Source organism: Erpetoichthys calabaricus, chromosome 9 (assembly GCF_900747795.2).
Source record: "Erpetoichthys calabaricus chromosome 9, fErpCal1.3, whole genome shotgun sequence".
Taxonomy (NCBI): Eukaryota; Metazoa; Chordata; class Cladistia; order Polypteriformes; family Polypteridae; genus Erpetoichthys; species Erpetoichthys calabaricus.
In genome coordinates this window covers 98950661-98974403 of record NC_041402.2, presented here as the reverse complement: position 1 = coordinate 98974403, position 23743 = coordinate 98950661, and the positions used below count along the sequence as shown (strand labels likewise).

The 23743-nt window shown below is 36.6% G+C and overlaps 1 protein-coding gene across 2 annotated transcripts; it reads right to left on the bottom strand.

The window, feature by feature from the left end:
• Positions 1 to 7539: 7539 nt before the first annotated feature.
• Positions 7540 to 22789, bottom strand: cd4-2.2 (CD4-2 molecule, tandem duplicate 2). 2 transcript variants are annotated; one of them, XM_028809472.2, is made up of 8 exons: positions 22673 to 22789; positions 15787 to 15948; positions 14644 to 14778; positions 14239 to 14481; positions 11999 to 12367; positions 10243 to 10397; positions 8427 to 8494; positions 7540 to 8218 (listed from the first exon to the last, which is right to left on the bottom strand). In XM_028809472.2, the coding sequence occupies exons 1-8, from the start codon at positions 22725 to 22727 to the stop codon at positions 8149 to 8151; spliced, it is 1257 nt and encodes a 418-aa protein (XP_028665305.2). In that variant the 5' UTR covers positions 22728 to 22789; the 3' UTR covers positions 7540 to 8148. The 2 variants fall into 2 exon arrangements, with proteins under 2 accessions (XP_028665305.2, XP_051787691.1); XM_051931731.1 differs by lacking the exon at positions 22673 to 22789 and adding an exon at positions 22419 to 22600.
• Between the last annotated feature and the right edge of the window lie 954 nt (positions 22790 to 23743).

The window sequence follows — 23743 nt, the reverse complement described above, 5'->3', positions numbered from 1 at the left end:
CCGCATGGGAGAAGCAGGTGAGACGCTGACGCTAACAGAGAAGAAGCACCGGGGATTGTCATCTGTTTTTTAAAGACTGCTTCCTGTTGACGTTTTAACCTCGTGTTAAAGGATTTGTATTCTTGTGTATTTTAAACCTCCACTTCACAACTGTTTTAAGGATTATTTATTTAAAGATTTATTGAATGCTCTACTGCACTTTGGACACCTGTTTTAATTCTTTTAATAATCAGTTATATTATTTACCAGTGTTATTTATTAAAGGTAGACTACAGTATATATTATTTATCAGTGTTATTTGTTAGGAAAGTTGATTTTTATGTTAATATTTTTGGGGTGCGGAACGGATTAACTGGATTTCTATTATTTTCAATGGGGAAGTTTGTTCTAGATACGAGAAATTCGCTATACAAGCTCAGTGCTGGAAAGAATTAATCTCGTATCTAGAGGTTCCACTGTATATATATATATATATATATATTATATACATATATATATATATATATATATATATATATATATATATATATATATATATATATATATATATACTGTATACTGTATATATATTGTAAATACCCCTATCTAGTCACCGAGAGTTGCCTGGATTGTTCTCATTATTTGTTTTTTTCACTCCTGGAGCCCCAATTTTTTTTTTTTTACCCCTGTCTAGCCACCGATAGCTAAAGAGTTAAAGATTGCCTCACTGATCCCTCACTGATCCCTGGCTGCGGACGAATCCTCACCTGTGCACTTAAGTGAGGACCATCGCGCATCAACCCGGGAACCACTCCTGCCACACATACTATGCCCCCTATCTCTGAGCCACGAGTGCAGCGATTATTTATTTAAAAAGTGGCCAAGTTGATTTGAGCTGTGGACCTGCTACACCACAATCCCAAGTATTTAAACTCATCCACCTTCGCCAGCTCTACTCCTTGCGTCTTCACCATTCCACTGTCCTCCATCTCATTTACACACATGTATTCTGTCTTGTTCCTACTGACCTTAATTCCTCTCCTCTCCAGAGCATATCTCCACCTCTCCAGGGTCTCCTCAACCTGCTCCCTACTATTGTTACAGATCACAATGTCATCAGCAAACGTCATAGTCCATGGGGACTCCTGTCTAATCTCATCTGTCAACCTGTCCATCACCATTGCAAATAAGAAAGGGCTCAGAGCCGATCACTGATGTAATCCAACCTCTACCTTGAATGCATCCATCACTCCTACCGCAGACTTCACCACTGTCACACTTCCCTCGTATATATCCTGTACAACTCTTACATACTTCTCTGCCACTCCCGACTTCCTCATACAATACCACAGCTCCTCTCGAGGCACCCTGTCATATACTTTCTCCAGGTCCACAAAGACACAATGCAACTCCTTCTGGCCTTCTCTATATTTCTCCATCAACATCTTCAGAGCAAACATCACATCTGTGGTGCTCTTCCTTGGCATGAAACCATACTGCTGCTCACTAATCATCACCTCACCTCTTAACCTAGCTTCCACTACTCTTTCCCATAACTTCATCCTGTGGCTCATCAGTTTTATCCCCCTGTAGTTATTACAGTCTTGCACATCCCCCTTATCATTAAATATCGACACCAGTGCATTTCTTCTCCACTCCTCAGGCATCCTCTCACTTTCCAAGATTCCATTAAACAATCTGGTTAAAATGTCCACTGCTATCTCCCCTAAACACCTCCTTGCTTCCACAGGTATATCATCTGGACCAGCGGCCTTTCCATTTTTCTTTTTTTTTTTATTTTTTATTGATTTTATTGAAATCACACAACATTCCATACAAATAGATCAATTTAATAAAATAAATCAATAGGATTGAAAACAAATCAACCCCCACCCCTGAAAAAGAGAGCATGGGCAGCAGAATAAAACTTAAACCTAGTAAAAATAAGCAAATAGATAAATTAATAAGTGAATATAGATAAACGGAGAGGAAAAAGAAAAAAAAAGAGAATAGGGAGAGAATCTGCTTCCTCTGTGCTTCTAAAATGTTATTGATTAGATCCTGCCAGGTTTGGAAAAATTTCTGCACAGATCCTCTAAGTGAGAATTTTATTTTTTCCAATTTCAAATAATATATAACATCAGTTACCCACTGACTTAAAAGGGGAAGGTTAGGATTCTTCCAGTTGAGCAACATAAGTCTTCATGCCAATAGTGTAGTAAAGGCAATTACAGTTTGTTTGTCCTTCTCAACTTTAAGCCCATCTGGAAGAACACCAAAAACAGCTGTTAATGGGTTAGGAGGGATTGTGACACCAAGGCTGTCTGAAAGTAATTTGAAAATTTTGGTCCAAAATGATGTTAATTTGGTGCAGGCACAAAACATGTGACCCAGTGAGGCTGGAACTTGATTACAGCATTCCCAGGTTGGATCTTGCCCTGGAAACATTTTGTACAATTTTAAGCGAGACAGATGTGCTCGATATATAATTTTTAGTTGAATAATTGTATGCTTTGCACATATGGAGCTCGAGTGAATTCTCTGCATTGCTACCTTCCACTCCTTTTCTGATATGTTGAGGGAGAGATCTTTTTCCTATTGTCCTCTTGGATCTTTGAAAGGGAGGGACTGTAAAATGGTTTTATATATTGTAGAGGTGCTGTCTAAGTCCTTGAAACTGATGAATATATTTTCCAGCATAGAGGGAGGTGGGAGATGAGGAAAATTGGGCAGGTTCTGTTTAACAAAGTTTCTAATTTGAAGATAGTGAAAGAAATGTGTTGCTGGAAAGTTAAATTTAGAATGTAATTGTTTGTAGGATGCAAAGATGTTGTCTATGTACAGATCTCTAAGTGATTTAATCCCAAATGTTATATATATTATTTTGAAATAAAAAGAGAAGCTTAAGGAGGATATTCATCTTAATGTTAATTCTTCCAGCTAAAGTGAGATGAAGGATTGACCATCTATGCAAGTCTTGCTTGATTTTTTCCATACAGACAGCAAAATTTGTTGATAAAGAGCTTTATGTTTAATTGTGATGTTTACCCCTAGATATTTGAACTGATCTGCAATGATAAAAGGGAAGGTTTCCAATCTAATATTGTGTTCTTGAGAATTCACTGGAAAGATCACACTTTTAGTCAAATTCATTTTGAGGCCAGAAGTCTTTTGAAATTCTGTTAGTGCTGTTAGGACTGTAGGCACAGTATTTTGTGAGTCTGATATATACAGTACCATATCATCTCCATATAGAGAAATTTTCTGTTCAAGCCCTTCTCTGATAATCCCCTTTATCTCATAAGCATTTTGAAAATGAACTACCAGTGGCTCAATGGTGATTGCAAAAAGTAGTGGTGACAAGGGGCATCCTTGTCTGGTACCACGTTCTAGTTTAAAGTAGTCTGAATGAATGTTGTTAATACAAACTGAAGCTGCTGGATTGGTATACAGTAGTTTGATCCATGCACAAATGTTTGGACAAACCCAAATTTCTCCAATGTAGTGAAAAGGTAGTTCCATTCAATCATATCAAATGCTTTTTCTGCATCCAAGGATAATAAAATCTCTGGGATGTTTGACTGCGCAGGTGAGTATATTACATTAAACAGGTGTCGAAGATTGGACGCTAAATGTCGGCCTTTAATAAATCCAGTTTAATCTTGTGATATTACTGAAGGCAGCAGTTTCTCCATCCTTCTAGCTAGGACTTTGGAGAGTATCTTAACATCATTATTCAGAAGTGAAATTGGTCTGTATGATGCACATTGTAATACGTCCTTATTTTGTTTAGGAAAGACGGTGATTAATGCTTGACGAAAAGTTTGAGGTAGAATTTTATTGTCTCTAGCTTCTGTGAATGTTGCTAATAGGAGGGGAGCTAGCTGAGTGGAGAACTTCTTATAAAATTCGGCAGGGTAGCCATCAGGGCCTGCTGCTTTCACACTCTGAAGTGACTTTATAGCATCTAGTAATTCTGGTATCGCCAGAGGTTTATCCAATTCCTCTGCACTAAGAGTATCTATTTGTGGTATCTCTAATGCATCCAGAAATACATCAGATTGTGTCTTGTCTTCTTTAAACTCAGTAGAATATGAGGATTTATGGTAGTCTCTAAATGTGTGCATTAAATTTTTATGGTCAATGATTATGTCTCCGTTTGTGTTGGTGATTGCTGGGATTGCATTGAGAACTTCTTGCTTGTGGATTTGTTGAGCTAAAAGCTTACAGTAATCCCTCGCTATATCGCGCTTCGACTTTCGCGGCTTCACTCTATCGCGGATTTTATATGTAAACATATCTAAATATATAACGCAGATTTTTCGCTGCTTCGCGGGTTTCTGTGGACAATGGGTCTTTTTACTTCTGGTACTTGCTTCCTCAGTTGGTTTGTCCAGTTGATTTCATACAAGAGATGCTATTGGCGGATGGCTGAGAAGCTACCCAATCAGAGCACGCAGTTAAGTTCCTGTGTGCTGCTGATTGGCTCAGCGACGGAATGCTGCATTAACCAGGAAGTCTCATCTCACTCATTCAGCATTAACGTGCTCTTGCTACTGCTTCAGGGGCTGTGTCCAAGCGCCAACAGAAGATGCAAATGACTGCAGAAAAGGTAAAAGTTTTGGATATGTTGAAGGAAGGGAACAGCTACACCACTGCAGGACACCATTACAGCATCAATGAGTCCACGATTCTTTTTATTTAAAAAGGAGGAAAAGCATATAAGATCTACGGCCACAGTGTCCTTTAACCAGGGCGCAAAACGAGTTGCAAGTGGACGTGATAAGGCAGTAGTCTGGATGGAATCTGCTTTAGGGATTTGGATTGAAGAGTGCTGGAAGAAGAACAACGGCGGTGCTACACAGTAGCCTGAAGAGGCTCCTTTAGAAGAGCTGTAACGCTATCCTTTGTTGTGCAGTAAAATTAAACTCATCGTTATCGGACAAGTCGTCGTGTCATTGTTGGTGAGTAACCATAATTAATTATCTACATACAGTACTTATTGCATGTACATAGTTTAGTGTCACTGTACACACATTTTATTGTATACAATTTTTCTTGCATTGTACGTATTTATTGCTGGTGGCCTGTCTGTCCTAATGGCTGTAGCATATGTGATATTGGAGACGCTCGATATCTTTAAAATAATATTTAGGTTTTACTGTATATAAACTGTGCTTACATACATAATTTCAACGAATCTTACCTAATATCTAAGAGAATACAAAGGGCTTATGCTGTATAATTGTGCGGGAAATGTTTATAATAGTGTGGGAGAGTTTACAAGGGCTTAAAATATATAAAAATAACCATATGAACATATGGTTTCTACTTCGCGGATTTTCACCTTTTGCGGGGGGGTCTGGAATGCAACCCCCGCGATGGAGGAGGGATTACTGTATTAGCTTTCTCTCCATGTTCATAGTAATGATGTCTTGATTTAAAAATTAGTTGTTCAGTTTCTTTAGTTGTTAAGAAGTTGAACTCTGAATGCAGAGCCTGCCTTTTCCTATGAAGAGCCTCACTTGGACACCTGGCATGTTCTTGATCTATTCTAGTAATTTCATTGGTTAGCTTTGATACCTGCTTGGTTTCCAATTGATTTTTGTGGGAAAGCTATGAGATAATCTGTCCTCTTAAGAAGGCCTTCTGGGTTTCCCAGAGTATTCCTGCAGAGACCTCTGAGGATACATTTGTCTCTAGAAAAAAAATGATTTGTTTTGATATGAATTCTACAAAGTTCACGTCTGCTAATAATATTGGGTTAAGACGCCATTTGCGAGATGAGTATGTGGGGCATAATGATTTTATCTCCAGGATCAGAGGTGCATGGACGGAAATAACAATAGCGTCATACTTGCAGGATTTAATCGTAGGCAAAAAATGGTTATCTATAAAAAAAATAATCAGTTCTTCAGTAGCAATGATGCACTGGTGAGTAGAAGGTATATGTTCTTGAATTTGGGTTTAGAAATCTCCAGTTGTGGTCAGTTACAAACTGTGTAATTGTCTTTGCAGTGTTAGATGTCATCACCCCTGTGGCAGGAGGGCCTTTCCATTCTTCATCCTCTTCATAACTGTCCTTATTTCCTCCTTGCTAATCTGTTGCACTTCCTGATTCACTATCTCCATATCATCCAACCTCTTCTCTCTTTCGTTATCTTCATTCATCAGCCTCTCAAAGTACTCTTTCCATCTGCTCAACACACTCTCCTCGCATGTCAGTATGTTTCCATCTTTATCCTTTATCACCCTAAATTGCTGCACATCTTTCCCAGCTCGGTCCCTCTGTCTAGCCAATCGGTACAGGTACTTTTCTCCCTCCTTAGTGTCCAACCTCTTATACAACTCATCATATGCCTTTTCTTTAGCCTTCGCCACCTCCCTCTTCACCTTGCGCCTTATCTCCTTGTACTCTTGTTTACTTTTTGCATCTCTCTGACTATCCCACTTCTTCTTCGCCATTCCTCTTCCCCTGTATACTCTCCTGTACTTCCCCATTCCACCACCAGGTTTCCTTTTCCTCCTTCCTCTGTCCAGATGTCACGCCAAGCACTCTTCTTGCTGTCACCCTTACTACATCTGCTGTAGTTGCCCAACTGTCTGGTAACTCTTCACTGCCACCCAGTGCCTGTCTCACCTCCTCCCTAAACTCAACCTTGCATTCTTCCTTTTTCAACTTCCACCATTTGATCCTTGACTCCGTCCTCACTCTCTTCCTTTTCTTGATCTCCAACATCATCCTACAGACCACCATCATGTGCTGCTTAACTAAACTTTCTCCTGCCACAACTTTGCAGTATTCAATCTCCTTCAGATTGACTCTTCTGCATAGGATGTAATCTACCCGTGTGCATCTTCCTGCACTCTTGTATGTCACCCTATGTTCCTCCCTCTTCTTAAAATACGTATTCACCACAGCAATGTTCATCCTTTTGACAAAATCCACTATCCTCTGACCTTCTTCATTCCTCTCCTTGACACCATACCTACCCATCACCACTTTGTCTCCTCTGTTCCCTTCACCAACATGTCCATTGAAATCCGCTGCAATCACCACTTTCTGTCCCTTGGGTATACTGCTCATCACTTCATCCAACTCACTCCAAAAATCTTCTTTCTCTTCCATCACACACCCAGCTTGCAGTGCATATGCACTAACAACATTCATCATCACACCTCCAATTTCCATCTTCATAATCATTTCTCTGTCTGACACTCTTTTAAGAAGAAGCCTCACAACAAGTATAGTATTCTTGATTACTTGAAAGAGGTAATCAGATTTATTGTTCATTTTCAAAAAGGGTGTCTTCAATTATCATGGTAAGGATTTTGAGTATATAACCTGGTAGGAATACTGTGTTTTGTTTTGGGAGCTTTTTTTCCCTGGAAGCAATTTTCAAGATCTATAATTTTCATCCAGTAATTTTTAGGTTTGAATTCTCAATTTTACACAAACATCTGACATTAAAACTGTCTTCAGTGTTGCTTTTCCTTTTTATGTTTACAACTGTATTGGAATTGCTTTTTTATAAATGGAGCGCAGGAAATAGGAAGAGATAAAATTCCAAGCTCTTTTTTTATTTAATTGCTTCAATTATTCATACACACGTTTGCATAACAGAAGTTAAGGAAATTAAAAGTGCTCAGGACTGCAATTGAAAGTTTGTTAATTCTGCATTTCAGTAGGCAAGTAAAAAAGAAAAGAATCAAATGAGGATCTTATTTAAACTGCATGTGTTCAAGAATACAGAAATAAAAAAAATAAAAAAAACATTCAAAATTCTGTTACTGGAAAACATGTTATCATATGGTTTCAAGATATATTCGTTTTTTGAAATATATACTGACATGTATTTTTCCCTTAAGTCACTGTAATGCCCAAAGCCATACAGCACCTTCTAGTGGCTCTTTTAAAAGCAAAACATCAGGACTAAATGAACATTATCACTAAGAAACACGTTATATACTGAATATAAGTGAAGAAAATGCTTACAATTAATATACATTTGAACAGATCATTATACTGTAGATGTTTCAATATTTACCAATTTCTTTTAGCAATTACAGAAATGATTAACGATCAAAATGTCACAAACTGAATTACAAATTTCTAAAGAGCTTTACTGATTGCCAATTGTTTCCTGTAGCATTTATGCTAAACTAGTTTTAATAAAACTCTTGATCCAGAAGGTTCTCTTTGATTGGCTGTCGGCTATATCCATTTCTGTTTCTGCTTCTGGAAAGAATAATGATGGACATTAGTTACTGTATAATAATCCTGGCGGAATGTTATTGATGCTTCTGAATTATTGTTATTCTAATCAAACTGACAGAAATTATAATGCTGAATTTTGAACTCTGGATTAAAGCTTCTGGGTGAAGGTGTTAACTGTTATTTTTACATTTATCATACCTGAGTAGATGAAACAATTGTACATGCTTACCTATGACATTGGCAGTATTGTTTAGGTGTCAAGGCGTGTTTTTGATGTGCTCTCCTTTTAGCTTGTGCCTAAAAAAACAAATAAAAAATGTTGATCTTCTTTTTCTGATTAGTCTAAGTTCATTATTTTCATGAACTATATTGTCCTGAATGTGTTAGACTGCATAAAGTTTCTATCTGACCTGAACACTAAAAACAGACCAGAATCTAGCAGCCAGCAGCCATACCACCTGCACTTCAGAAGAGGTCATCCACCTGCAGGCTCAGCCTGTACTTGAATGGGAGACCAACCAGAAAAAGCTTAGGTTGCTGCTGGAAGAGGTGTTGGTGAGGCCAGCAGAGGGTGCTTACTCTAAGATCTGAATGTGGATCCCAATGTCCCAGTGCGCTAATGGGAGCACTGTGCTGTAAAAGTGGTGCAGTCATTTGGATGAGACATAAAACCAATGTCCTGACTGTCTGTGGTCATAAAATATCTCTGGGCATCCTTCATAAACAATAGGTTTATTCCAATATCCAGGCTAAATAGCCAACCACAGCCTAGTTATTCTGGCCCTCTAATCATCCCCTGTCTTTAATTGGGTTTCTCTCTCTCACCATTTCACTACCTAATTACTAATGTGTGGTGATCGTATTGGCGCAAAAATGGCTGCCATCATATCATCCAGGTGGATGCTTCACATTGGTGGTTGTTGAAATGGCTGCCCACTCACAATTAAAAGCACTTTGAGTAGTGAGAAAGATGTAAATTGTAATTATTATTATTATTATTATTAGAATCCCTACAACCCCACATCAAAAGAAGTATTTATCTGAAATGACATCCATGTTGCTTCAAAACTCTCTTTTGGAGGTCTGTTTGAAGATATTTACTATACAATGGTTGCTTGGCAGGTAGTAGATTTTCATAGTGTATAACTACATAGCTCAAGACAGTTTAAGAAATTTGGCAAGTAAAAAATGTTGAAACAGACATTTGTCCTGTCAGTTGGAAGGACCCTCTCTGAAATAATAGGAAAGTGAAAGGTCCAGTGCATATAAAGGATGGTATAGCCATAATGGAGTGGGAGAAGTCAATAGAATGTTAGAGTGTTTTAGGCAAGCTCCCCAAGGGACAGGTGAAGTTCTGCTGATAACTGGCAAGGGCAAACACATGAGACATATTAAAGGTTATGCCCTGATTAAAAAAGGCATCATTTCCAAGAGACCATCGTTAGTTATTGGCCCAATCACCAGTGATCCTGGGAATAGCCAAATGATACCTAGCAATGAATTTTAAAGACTAGTACTATCAACAGCAAGCTGAGTCTGGAATTGGCAGGTGAGTGGGGGCAAAGAAAAAGAGAAATCTTTACAGTGGAAAGAATGTTTGAAGGTGAAAAAATGGGTAACTAACTTCCTTTGCTGAGTGTGTAGTGATGGCCAGTGGGGCCAAAAGGCTAAATTACTATTTGACATTTTTGTTCTCCTTTAATTTAATTCCCTTTTGTGATTTCCTGTAATTAAACATTATTCTGGATAAATTTGGAATTGGGGTGGAACAATCACTTGGAGACAATCTTATGATGTCTCATGTCTTGATTTTTGTCAATTCAAACCCTAATAAATAGTACCTGAATGAACAAAGTACACCACATATTTATATATTTATATTCATATAATATGCATCTTATAAAAAATATTCCTATGTAAAAAGTTAATACTCCTTGAGCCATATGAAGTAATATTCAATAAACAAATACAGTCAAATAAGGAAACACTTCACTTCTCCTACATGTAGAATTATTATTATCACAGCTTGTCAATATTTCTCTTACCCGCAGACGCTGATGCCTTATTATTAATATGGTTACAATAATGAGGAGGACAATTAGAACAAAGGCAACCACTCCAATCAAAATGAACATCCACAGTGACATTTTTTTGTGACCTGATTTGCTGGCACCAGTTGAGTCTGTGACTTCTGTGATTACTGTATAAAAAAAAAAAATCACAATCATATAATTATTGTGAAACAAAATGGAAGATGGTTGTCTGTCTTAACAAGGTCTACATTGGTATTAGCAGCAAGTTATTTGTTTTGACATTGTTTTACAAAAACTTTGTTGTACAATATAAGAATGCATACCCTATTATGATGGCTTGCAAGTTATTTTCTGCATGAAGCCTAAATGTGCAAAGTCCTAGCCTCATAGTTCAGATTGGTTTCAGTTAAACAGCTTATTCAAATGATACAGCATTCACAGTATTAATCCATTGTTTAAATTACAGCTATAATAAATGACATCAAAACATATACTGTATAAGAAATTTGACAGACGAGAGGAGATCATTCAGTCCATCAAGCTTGTCTGTTTAGCGAATAGCTACTGCAAGCTCTCTCAGCATCTCATCCAGATACTTATTGTCAAAATTTCTGCTTCAAATATGTATTTCAGCAGTTTGTATAAAAATTCCCTCAACTTTTTGTGTAAAAAAGTACCTTCTGGCTTCAGTCTTAGATGCACTGCCTCTTAATTTCACTTGGTGTCATCAAATAAGTGATTCACCTTTAAGTTGAAAGAATTCTGCTGGATCTACTCCTCAGCTCAAGATTAAACAGGCTTCACTGAGTCATATTGTCAGCGTACAATACATTAACTTCTGGGATGCCCTTGATTTCTCTTTGTGTGTGTTTACCAGATCATATAGTACAGGTAGAGTATCCCTAATCTGAAATGCCTGAGACCAAAAATATTTTGTATATTTCCAGATTTTGGAATATTTCCATAAACATAATAAGATATCTTGGACAAACCATTGATCAAGCAGGTTCATGCAGACAGTCCAGCTAAATGATGACTCATGTATGTGGTAATTCATACCACTGAGCCATTATTATAATGTGCATTGACATGGCAAACATATTAAACCTTAAAATTGAGTAATATGTTGTACAGACTGCATTGTAGTTTTATTTTAAGAGGGTCAATTTTGAAATTTGCACTGAAAAATGTATTTGGTCTTTCATCAGTTTATATTGGCTACCTGTTGTCACTTTCCAGGGAGGTGGCTGACAGCTCAGGAACATCTCAGGCAAGCTACACTTCATTATGCCTACTTTGCTAGAAGCCATTAACTGATGAGACTCTACAATCAGTTTTTGTGAGGATGTACATGCATAAAACATACTGTGTTTTTGCCAACATAAAAAAATGGCAATGCTAAAAGGCAATTTGCAGAAGTGTTCGGTTTTCCTTATGTTATTGGAGCAATTTACGACATATTGCAATAAGAACTCCTAGCGAGAATTAATCTGCTTTTGTTAACTGTAAGCAGTGGCCTTCCATTAATGCATAGAGTAGGTGTTATCATTTTGCTCCCAAAACTCTTTGAAGCATCTTGAAACTACCACTCAGCATCTACCCATTAGGCGATTACGTGATGGTGCTTCATGGCACTCAATGCTTCACAGAGGACCCCCAACCCTGGTCATTGATCACGTGTCCTAGTGTCCAAAACACTATGAGCTAAGAAACATAAAGGCACAAGTGCTTAGGCTGACAGATCGAAATGCTAATTTGATCATCTTACCATCCTCCACCAATATGTTCACTCTTTTCTTTAAAATCCTTGTATTAAATTGAACCTCACAAATGTACTCTCCTGCATCTTTAAGCTGTACATTCTTTATTATGACTGAGAGATTTCTTCCCATATTTTCTGAACGGAAGGTCAGTCTTTTGTTAACCTCTGGTGAATTCCATGATAGCTCCCTGTTGTTAAACTGCAAAAACAGAAGTTGATCCATGCCGTCTTGTTCTGTCTTCTTTTTCCATCCTCCACCAGTAATAATCAGATTTCCAAAATCTAAAACTGAGGGCAAGGAATGAAGTTGGCAGGGCAAGTATGCTGTATCACCTTTTTTATAAACTGTAGTGAGAGATGAATTTTCGGTAAATCCTGAAAAAAGAAATGAACATTATATATTTTAAGCAATATTTATCAAGGTAAAAGTTGAAAATCCCAAAGATATTGAATACTTTAAGCATACTTTTAGAACACACCAAGTACAAAACAGTTAAAAAATGTAGTTTGAGTAGAAATAAATGTAAAAGATATTTCAGTTGTCACAGGCAACACATAGATCTGATTCCTGCATAAATACAGACAAGCGAGGATAATAAATCATGCTTAAATCAACCCCTTCCTTTTAAATCCATGAAGCAGATGCAAAAAAAAGCAGCTTTATGGCTGAAAAAGTTGATGGATTTTTAAGTATTTCTCACTGGGTGACAATAGGGTTTACCTGAAGTGTTACATATTCCTTTGTATAATTTCATCATGTCATGCTGAAAATAAATTACAGTGTGCAATCTCAAAAAGAAATGTGTTCAATATAAAATACGTGTATACTGCTTCATAGTCAAACAATGAAACTACTTAAAGGAAAACTTGAAAAAACTCTAATTTACACAGCAGAGGCCTGACCTTTAAAATATCTTTACATGAGCCCTTAATGAACATGAAAGGTATGATGACACCATTTAGATTATGTTTATACATTGTTTATTAAACAAAATACACACAATTTTCAAAAAATGTAAAGGCTGCTTGGTTCCAGATATAAAAGCCACTAATTTTCTTACATGTGTCTATTTTGGGGACTAATTTAACAGGAACACCCCAGAAGGATTTGGACATGAATCTTTATTGGCCATCTGCCAAGAAGACCTGGACCAGCAGGAAGAACAGTGAACCTATGTTGAACTCCTTCTCTGGACCCTCCTCTGTTCCATGCACCCATCCATTTTCTTAACCCACTTATCCAAGGCAGGGTCACGGGACAGCTGGAGCCTACCCCAGCAATCATCAGGCGCAAGAAGGAAACAACACATGGACAGAACACTAGTCATTTCCAGTATTCTTATTTAAGCACCTTGTTACCCATCACCATCCTTAATTAAGTACAATAAGTTAAGTACCAGTATCCATCAACTCATCCATCAATTTCTAGCTTAACTAGGCAAAAGTGAATGGAAAGTCCAGGATCTAGTCTATCACAAGGTGTTTGTATGCCCACCGTCACTTAATTTAACAAGCATGTCTTGTTAGGTTAATTGAGATGCTGAAGTCATTCAAGCTTTCTGGAGAAAAATAACCCACATTTACACTGCAAAAATGTCAGTATTCAGAGGAATATTGCTTAGGCTGAGAATTATAACTAGTTCCCTAGTACTATGAGTACACAGATCTAACAATTGTATCACTATACCATACTCAGCAATGGATTTTGCAACACAGTTATTAAGTGATTAAAATGTCAAACTAGCAAATATAAATTAATTTGTTTCTTTGCAAACATTGTTCTTTGGTACAATGTACTGTATGTCTGTTAATGCATAAATTATGAAGTCTCAAGTGTACTCTCATAATTCTGACGATTTCACATAGTGTCATTTAGTAAAACACTGAAAAACAGAAGCTACTCATCCAGAAGTTTAGTAATCCAAGGAAGTTTTACCAGGCATTGGTAGTTTAATTGTAGACAAGGAATGTAGTTTTAAACAAATTACTAATCTGATTCCCAAATTGTAAAGAATGTCAATAATTACTAGATTTTTCATTTAAATAAAGAAATCAAGTATGACATTATCAAAGACATTTGTCAACTGTTATCTAGTGACCCTCTTGTTAAATAAAACATGCTCATCTCAAATATGTTCTCATAAATCCATTTACTTTTACATATACTCAGTACTGTTAATAATATACAAATATATATATATATCTGTGGATTAACAGCATAAAAATAAAAGGAAACCACCACATACCAATAATTTGCAGCTTGTATTCTCTATGAAAATTGTTTATATTGCAAGTCCAAGTTCCAGCATCCTCCATTGATAAAGACTTAATCTCAATGGTCCCCTTTTCTTCATTAATCATATAGTTGTTTGAATTCATTATGTTTATTTTGTTTGGATGTTGCCAGGTGCGAGGAGTATTTTCAGATACAATACATTTTATTGTCAGAGGTGTGAATTGAATACCTGGGCCTTGAGGATCAGCATGCACTAAAAAAACAAAATGAGATAATGGCATACAGCTCAATCTAGAAGAGTTTTATTTTTATTCAGAGAGAAATAATAACTTCATAAGGTCCAAAAAATAATTCAAATAGCCATATGAATACAATAAACTTTGAAACGAGGAGCAGTAGACTTGAATCAGATTACCTGAAACAATAAGGAGTTTGTACTCTTTCTCTTCAGAATGACATTTATAGATGCCTTCATCAGAGCTTTCAATTCCTTTAATCTCAAGAGAAAAATCTTTAACAAGACTGGCTCTTTTACACATTGGTAAAGTTCCTGAAAGCAAGGAATACAACACATTAAAAAAGCTTTATATTTTCCTCTGCAGAATTAGCCCACTAAACAAGGGCAATATTAGCTTAAATGGCATCCTGTGTGAGCTACTGTTGCCACACCCTCCAATAATTTGTTTGCTTATGTTTACTTCAACACGATCATAGAATGTATTGGAGAATTTCAAATATTTTTAAAGTATTGGTTTTATTTAATGGTTTTCAGTATAAATGATGCCATAAAAACCCATTCTCACCTTCCATTGACTGAAAGCAAATTTATCCAAAATTAAAATGTCCACCTGGAGCAGACTGCCTGATGCACTTCTTTATGAGCTGTGCCATATCATAACCATGATTTAAAACCACGTCCTCTCATAAATTCACACTAAACATGTCATCTACAGAAAAACAAATGTTGCATAAAATAGAAAAGACATCCTATTTTTACAGTATCGGATGTGCGTGCATTATATGTGTAAAAATATAATTATATAAACAAAGTCAACATGGTATTTTTTAACTGCAGAATTCCAAAATAATTACCTTCAATGACTACACAAACCCCAACAGTTTCTGACTGATCTTTAAAATTAAAATAAAAAACGGTCTCAAAATTGATTGTGTTGATGTGGACTGACACAATCACCATTATTGGGCTCTTGTTAATTATAAAAGTGACTGCATGCATTTTCATGTTATTAGGAATGATGATTTTAAGTAATGCATAAGATATCTGTGCTTGTAAGTTTAGTGCCTTCCATTGTGAAAGTAAATGTGGTTAAGTGGGCTGATTAGAAAATTGGAGAGTACTAATTCTTAGAAGACTGCTGGCCAACACAGGAAAAGTCCTGGCAACTGTCCCCAAATGTTAACTGATTTGGGGGCTGAAGTTTCTATTTTGTAAAGATCTATCAGATACTTTTTTTTCTTCAAATTTGCCTTTCTGAACCCTTAAATACAATACCAGTCCTTTATTAGGAAATGAAGACTTAAAAAAAGATTAAAGTACCTTTTAACTCTCTCATGTTTTTACTTGATCTGATTACAACATCTTCTTTAGCAGATTCATTACTCTTATATGTCCACTTGGGATCATTTGAGTTCTTTTTGCAGTCAAAGGTTGCTTTCCCTCCAGTAGATTCATATACAACTGTTGCTGTTTCCAGGATGTCTAAATAAAATACATGAAAAACATGTTAAATGAATGTATCTTTATCAGTGACTGTACTCAAACTCTTCAATGTCAAAAGAAGACTTTAAAATTTCTTATTAAAAACATTTGTGGTCAAACATCCTAAGCGCATATTCATGATAGACATAAAATGAAAAAAGACATTCTGTAGTTGCCATTGCACAGATATCAGCAAAACAAAAAAAATATCCTTTTATTAGGACAACATTACATTACCTTTTACACATCATAAGCATTGGAGGGTACTATGCTGCTATGTCATAGCTACAGAGTTCTGGGTTCTGTATAAAGCTGGAATATTTTCCTGTGCCTTTGTGGGTTTTTATCCCAGTCTTCAGGCTTTCCTTCCACATCTGAAAGACATGTATGATGTGTGACTTCAAATTGACTCACTGTGAGTGAAAATGCCCTGCAACTGGATAGTGTTCCATACAGGACTGGCTCACAGTTTGTTCTTACTATTGCCAAATAGGTTTTGGCAGCCCATGGACAAGCAACTTAGAACATAAATGGATAAAAGTGATGAAATTCCAAACACCGGATGTGTCCAACACTGCCTTCTGGTAAGAGGGCATGTCCACCAGGTTGACAAGTTGGTCAAAGTGTTCCTTCCACAGCTTGACAATTTCCCCCATAGAAGTCAGCTCCTCCCCGTCCCTACTTAACACAGTCTGGGCAAGGTCATGCCTTCCTCTCCAGAGGAGTCAAACAGTTTGCCAGAACAACCTCAAGGCCCTCCATTAGTCTTTCTCCCTAAACTCCTGCCATACTTAAGCTTTAGCTTCCAGAACTACAGTAATGGAAATCTTCTATTCTTTATCTTTTCTAAGTAGCAAATACTTTCTAAACCTACTGCCACTATGATGATGATGGTGAGGTGAGTTGTTTTTCTTACTTTCTTAATCCATCACAACTCTTTTCAGTAAATGTCCATCAGTGCATTGTCTGAGATGATGTAATGTATGTTATACAAATGTATTTTGCAAATTTTCTCAGTCTTTATAAGTGCTGTCTCTCGACAGTTAATATTTACCATTGGTTACAATGAACTGAGGAGTTCATATATCCATCCATGTGTTCTATTGTACAGCGATTAGAACATATACTTTTTTCTGAATGACACCCTTATTACTGCCAAAACCGAGCAGCAACATTTACAGATTTTAAATGCTGGGTTTTCAAGGCTGTAACAATGTGGAATAAGGGTAACACAGGCAAAGTGTAGTTTTATGCAAGAAAGTTTGGAGTATTTGGGACACTAAATAACAAAAACAGCTTGTGCCCCAATAAAGAGATGATGAGTAGTATCCTTGAAACATCTGAACCTAAAAATGTGGCAGAGCAAATATCATTTTTAGGCCTGCTAAATTATGGAAGTTTCTGGATAGATTATCCTCACTGCTACAACCACTTCATGAGTTGTGAATAATAAGACATGGAACTGGTCTCCAAAGTGCAGTGCCATCTTTAATCAGTGGAGGCAGATGCAGTACTAACTCATTATGAATCTGAAGCTGAGATACCACATTTAAAAAACAGGGATTATAGGCCTATAGCTGTTGCATCAACGTCATTAAGCACTAGTTAAAAAAACTATGCACAAATGGAAAAAGAGGCATTATCTTTAAACCTTTGAGTGAAAAATTTTCAGAAATATTTTTATGATCATAGGTTTTTACAGACCACAAACCTATGTTATTCATTCTGTGTCAAAAAGCACAGGTTTTTACCATGGTTGCTGCTAGAATGCAGAGGGTGGAGTTATCATTCCTTCCTTATATAAATATGATATTCAACACAAAACATCTGAGGAATAAGGCAATGCAATTACTTTGTCAAGGCTACCTTAGAAACAAAAGTATTGTTTGACATAGGAACTGGGTACATTTTGATGATGTTTAGCAGAGATTAGCTTTGTGTAAAAGCTACCCATATTTCAAAATAATCCAAAACATGATCTAGTTTTATACAGAGTGTTTGATATGACAATAAATGAGAAGCCAGATAAGATACAAAAGTTGGAGTTTCAGCCTCTTTTTACCTGCAGACATCAGCTCTCAACAAAGTGAGGATGTATACTTGGGGGAATAGAGTATGTATTCCACCTGGTTATCATGAGTGCTTTCCAGGGCCGGATTAAGAGCTTTGGGGGCCCGTAGCACATTTCAAATTTGGGGGCCCTTTTGGTCTGCATCATCTGAAGATTAGATTCTGAACAGTTCAAACCGGACTAAATAATTATTTTACTCTCGATTATAATAAGAATCTTATAATATTTATGTGAATTTTATGTGTTGGGCCCCTAAAGTTTTGTTGTGTAAGAAATTTACAGTTTAAAAACGTAAAGATAATATTTTTAAAGACCAGTTTTTCAATGCTACACTTTTTCATTAACTATTGGGTCCACCATTTGGGGGCCCCTGAAATTGCGGGGCCCGTAGCATATGCTACATGTGCCTATTGGTTAATCCGGCACTGGTGCTTTCTGGAATAATTACATGAATCACATCCTGAATTTGTATGATGGGTCAAAGCTATTTATGTTGGCCATGTATCAACGGTGATACTGAAAAAAGTGTATCAATATTGAGATAATGAATGTTTTTCAGGACACAACTAGGAACCAGCTGCCTATTTACACTTTGGTAATGGTCAACTCCAGCATGGCAGACAGTTCATATGGACTTCGTGGAGACATGCCAGCAGTATTTCTTATTCCTGGTTCAAAGTTATTCTAAATCACTTGAGGCTTTTCCTTTGACTTAGCTGATAAAAACCCTAACAGTTGACACTGAGGATTTTATTTCCAGCATATGGATTCCTGAAGAGATTGTATCCAATAATGGACCACAATTTGTGGGTGAAGAATTTTAGGTGATTTATGCAGATAAAAGGTATTAAACACACTTTTTTTTCCTTCATACAATGCAAAGCAGCTAAGTAAAGTGTACACATTTTGAAGAGGGCACTTGGAAAATATGTGGCAGAAAGTGCCAAGACATACTGTGTTTTGTCTCTATCACACCATTTAGCATATTTTCCCATATTGTTAAGAAGCACTCCTCATTCAGTTATTGGTCATACACCTGCAGAATTGCTTTTAAAAAGATACATTTTAAACAGACTATCTCTGCTAAAGTAAAAAAAAATGGAACCAATAATAGCAGATAAACAAAACTGTCAAAATACACACATGACAAATCCAGATATGTGAAAGGAAAAATTAATTAGAGGAATCATTTGCACAAAAGAAGGACCAAGGAGTTTTGTGGTCAAAGTAAATGGAGACTTGAGGCAAGTTCATTTAGATCATCTCCTGAGATCATAACAGAGTGAAACAAATAATGAAAGCCTGAGACCTTCAGGTCATCACCTAAAATGAGTGGCCAAAAGCAAACTGCATCAGAATTTCAAGAAAGCCAAAGCAGTCAAATTAACACAGATACTTGAAAGGTGCAGAGCACTGAAACAACTATTACAGATGGTGGTCTTTTAGAAGAAGAGAATTCACCAATGCCTAAACCCAAAGAAGGATATTCACCTTTACATTTAATAGAAAGCCGCTTTCCATGAGGGGATGAAGACCTCCACAAAGACTCAGTTTATAAGGAGCTGACTAATATGTTATGGTAATGTTATAGAGACCCAATATAAGAACAAAATAATTCCTTGAACTGTACATTCATGTTTAAAGTAGTCTTACTCCACCCTGTGGATACAGACTAGTATATCCTATAAACTGTTAAACTTAAGGGGGGGGGGGGGGGTTATTTAGCACTTTGGACTATATAAAATGTAAAGGAGTATAACAATATTAATTATATGGTAAAGTTTGCATGTACTGTATAAAAAGAAGGTGGAGTTAAGAAGGACAGAGCATGTGGATATGAGAGACAAGGCAAGGGTGGAAAAAAGACATTTGAAACTGTGTTGGTTATTTCTCTATATAAATAAAGATTTCCTTGTGTTTCCATCACATTGTGTGACTGATCATGGCTAAACTTATAACTGAAAAGAAACAAGATTTAACAAATTAGTTTACTGTTTGTAATTTACCTTGAGAGAAGTCACATCAACTTGTATATTTAGACTCAAAAAATGCAGTTACCTAAACCATCCTGAGCAGTTTTTGGCTGAAGACCTCCATTGGCAGGCCCCCCTGTGAATGATTCAGTCACAAGACCTGTGACATCATTCATGAGCCTACGGCTGGAATTGTGAAGTAAATATTCTTGGCAAAGGGTGATTTTTGTTTGTGAGGGTGGATGCTGAGCATTAATAAATAAATATTTACTTCTCTGAAATTCTTAACCTTGGTCTGACAAAGGGACTTCTACAGTATCAACATTCATTTTGATGTTTCAAGATCCACCTTTTCTCTCCTGCATTTTCGATCAACCTGATCACCTAGTCATTCTGATACTGGCTCTTCTATATTTTTATCAAACCTTAGAAACTAGAACTTATATGCCATTTACCCTTTATTTAAATTCAACAAGTTTCATTTTTTGTCACTATAATTTACGGTACAATGAAAGGTTATTGCTGCTGGTCTCACTGGTATAGAAAAATGTATCAATAATATAGTATATGCTGGAGAAACACATCAGACACAAATTACTTAGCAGAGCAATGACAATAAATAAATATTATTTCAAATTTAAAACATTCAACCTAACATCTGTAAACCTATTCTCTTATAAGGATAAGAGAGTAAATCACAGCTGACTTCTAATACAGGAATAAGAAAAAAATAATTGTCTGACTGATTAACCTCCAAAACTGTGCTCAAATACAAGGATGCACTATATCAGGTTCAGTAACTCCTAAAAAATATACACACAAACTTAGACAGAGATTAAAATATTGCACAAACTCCATAGAGAAAACGGCTGGATGCAAATTTTAGAGCAGTGTGGTAGTGCTGTTATACGGCTCCTTAAATGTATTTACAGTATGTATGTACATATTTATTTATTTTCCTCTCTATAAGGAAACAAATAATTTGTTAAAATAAGGATTGGCCTGGCAAAGTGTGCATTTGCCAGATTTAATTGTTTTATTGTTTTTAGGACGCTTATTTAAAGTTTTCAGTAAATACAAATATGTTGTAGGATTCTGAAGAGTCATCACTGGTGTGCTGGTTTCACTCCTATCTCCATTGTACAAAGAGCTGAAATCACCTCTTGAAACTCAGGCAAGACAAGAAGGAGAATGTGTCTAAAGGTTTGAGGTACCAGAGTCTCACAATAATGCAATATGGCGGAGTAGGGGATGAGCTGAAAGATGCCCAGGCAGAAACAATACCTATATTATTACATTAGGACACTGGAGAACTATAGAAGGTATGCCTGGAGTCCCCAATGTTATTAGATGGCAGTAGGAAGATGTATCAAGTGCAGTATATATTTCCCTGCTCCCCATTATGATGGCTGTCTGCCCTTTAATAGAAGATTGGTGTCTGGGGTTGAACAGGAACAGCTAGGGGAATTCAACTGTTTTTCAGCTGGAACTTTTACAGGTTGACCCCAAGAGTTCCCAAGTTCTTACCTGATCCTTGAAAAAGGAGCTGGCCATCAGTTCTAGGAACAGTTTTAGGAAAAGACTTAACAGACCACATCACCATAAGCCAGGAAATTTAGTGTACGGAGCAAAATTAACACGAGTTTGCTTAGTAAGTGTAGAAGAGGCCAGAAAAAACATAAGCGAGCAGGAGGTGTGGCAGGGGATACCAGAAGGTAGACAAGTGGACCAACCACTGTAATAGGGCTAAGGCCCTAATGGCTTCAGCTTTATTGTTTTCTCTTACTATTTTTATTTTGTCTTCAAGACCCTGTATCCTTCAGTTTTATTATACCTTTTTTGTTTTAATAAATCCATTTTTTGGATGCTTTTAGCCTTCTTAGTTTTGCGTTCTGGGCTACTCACGAGCACGCCTCAAAATGTTACATAGGATTTCTAACTTTATATTTTTCAGTTATATCAGTTTATTCTATAATGAACGTATCCTTTTTAACTTATAAATCAGAGATTAGCACATTTAAAATGATCTCTAAACATGTATTAAACATGGATTAAAACATAAGTCTTCAACTCCCAATGAAGTTTTCCTATAATGAGTGAATATTGTGTACCCTGCTATGAACAAGTACCCCCTTCATGGCAGGACCTCATATGTCACTGGCAGTTTTCATGTTTCAGGACTGGATAAATAGGTACAATAATGAGCACATGAAATAATGAGCCTGAAGGCTATATACAAGAGAATAGTTCTGATATTTGACAAGTAGGCTGTTCTCCAAATATTACAAAGATGGGATAATCTCCATAAACATTCCAAGTACCTAGAGTTTGTAAAGACAAACTGGTCTATAGCTGAACATGGCAGTACTTCTAAGATCAAAGTTGATATCTTATGAAATATTTTAGTGAGATTAATTAACACTAACTTCAATACACAGCAATGCCACATTGAACCATTTTGAGTTTGTTGTACCATTGTGACATTTATCTTTCATAAATCAATGCCTGCAAAATTTTTCATTCTTGTCAGGATTCTGAATTATTCTGTCAGTACGAGTCCAGCTTTGGTTCCTCTCTCAAATGCGGTTACACCACACTGCTCCATTGTTGTAAAGTGTTGAATAGCATAAGACTCTTTAGCTTCTCAGTCCTCGTGAAATATATTTCTTAATACACTCACCACATGACAATGTCAGCAGTCCAAAAATGGTCAATAAATACTTGCTGTTCCACATAATCTGCAAGAAGAATTAAAAACAAGAGCAGATTAGAATCAGAAGGCATTAGTACCTTCAGTGTCCTGAATATGAAGAATAAGTAAGCACTTAATACTGCTCCTGACACACAGTATTAGTCCTCATTTTCTATAGCATCATGACTCTTTTTTAACACCCAAAAGCAACCTGCAACATTTTTCAGCTGTACTCTTTTACTGTATGATGTGGTGTGGGAGGGTGCTCTAAGTAGCCCACAAGCATATAAAAGCCCCGCAGAAAGCAACTTTGTCATTTCCTGTAAAGGCAGAGGAATTTGGTCATGTATGCAATCTGCAGCAAGACTGCTTTGGAAAGCAAGTGGGTGAAAGCATCCAGCAATACAGTGTCTAGCATTCATTATGAGTACATAAACAACATTTTGCATTTGTGATTGCTGAGCTATATGATTTAACATTTTTAAAAGTCTAGTGCAGAAGGAATCAGGAAGGTGATATTTAACCACATCTTTTCATAATCGCTGCTTCTGTCTCAACCGCCCCCTGCTTCCTAAATTCATAAGGAAGTGTTTAGACAGAGATTCTAACCTCAGACCCCACAACAACAGGGGGCTGCGATCTGTAGATTGAAAACTATTTCTTCAGAACAACATTGTAGAGCTGCAGCTCAAATCATAAAAGATACAATCACCATAATACAAAAGTTCAAAGTCATTTAACATAATTATGTGGATCCCAAATGATACAAAACACTCCCAAAATGTTTGGACAGCAATGTCAGGGAAAGTTTCACTTCTTCTTAGAGAAGTTCCATTCTTTAGCAGCTGTTTCCTTTCTTCCATTTTGACACTACTGTACTTTTATGGAGTCAGCATTAACTTGTACAATAGGGTTAAACTCAATAGGTGTAGTATTTGCATAAAGAACATTCTGACTTATTACTTTCTAAATACCCAGGCACCCACATACTAATCCAGTTAGCCAGTTCAGGATTGTGGAGATGCTGCAGTTTTTGGTGTTAGCCATATGTTTGGGATA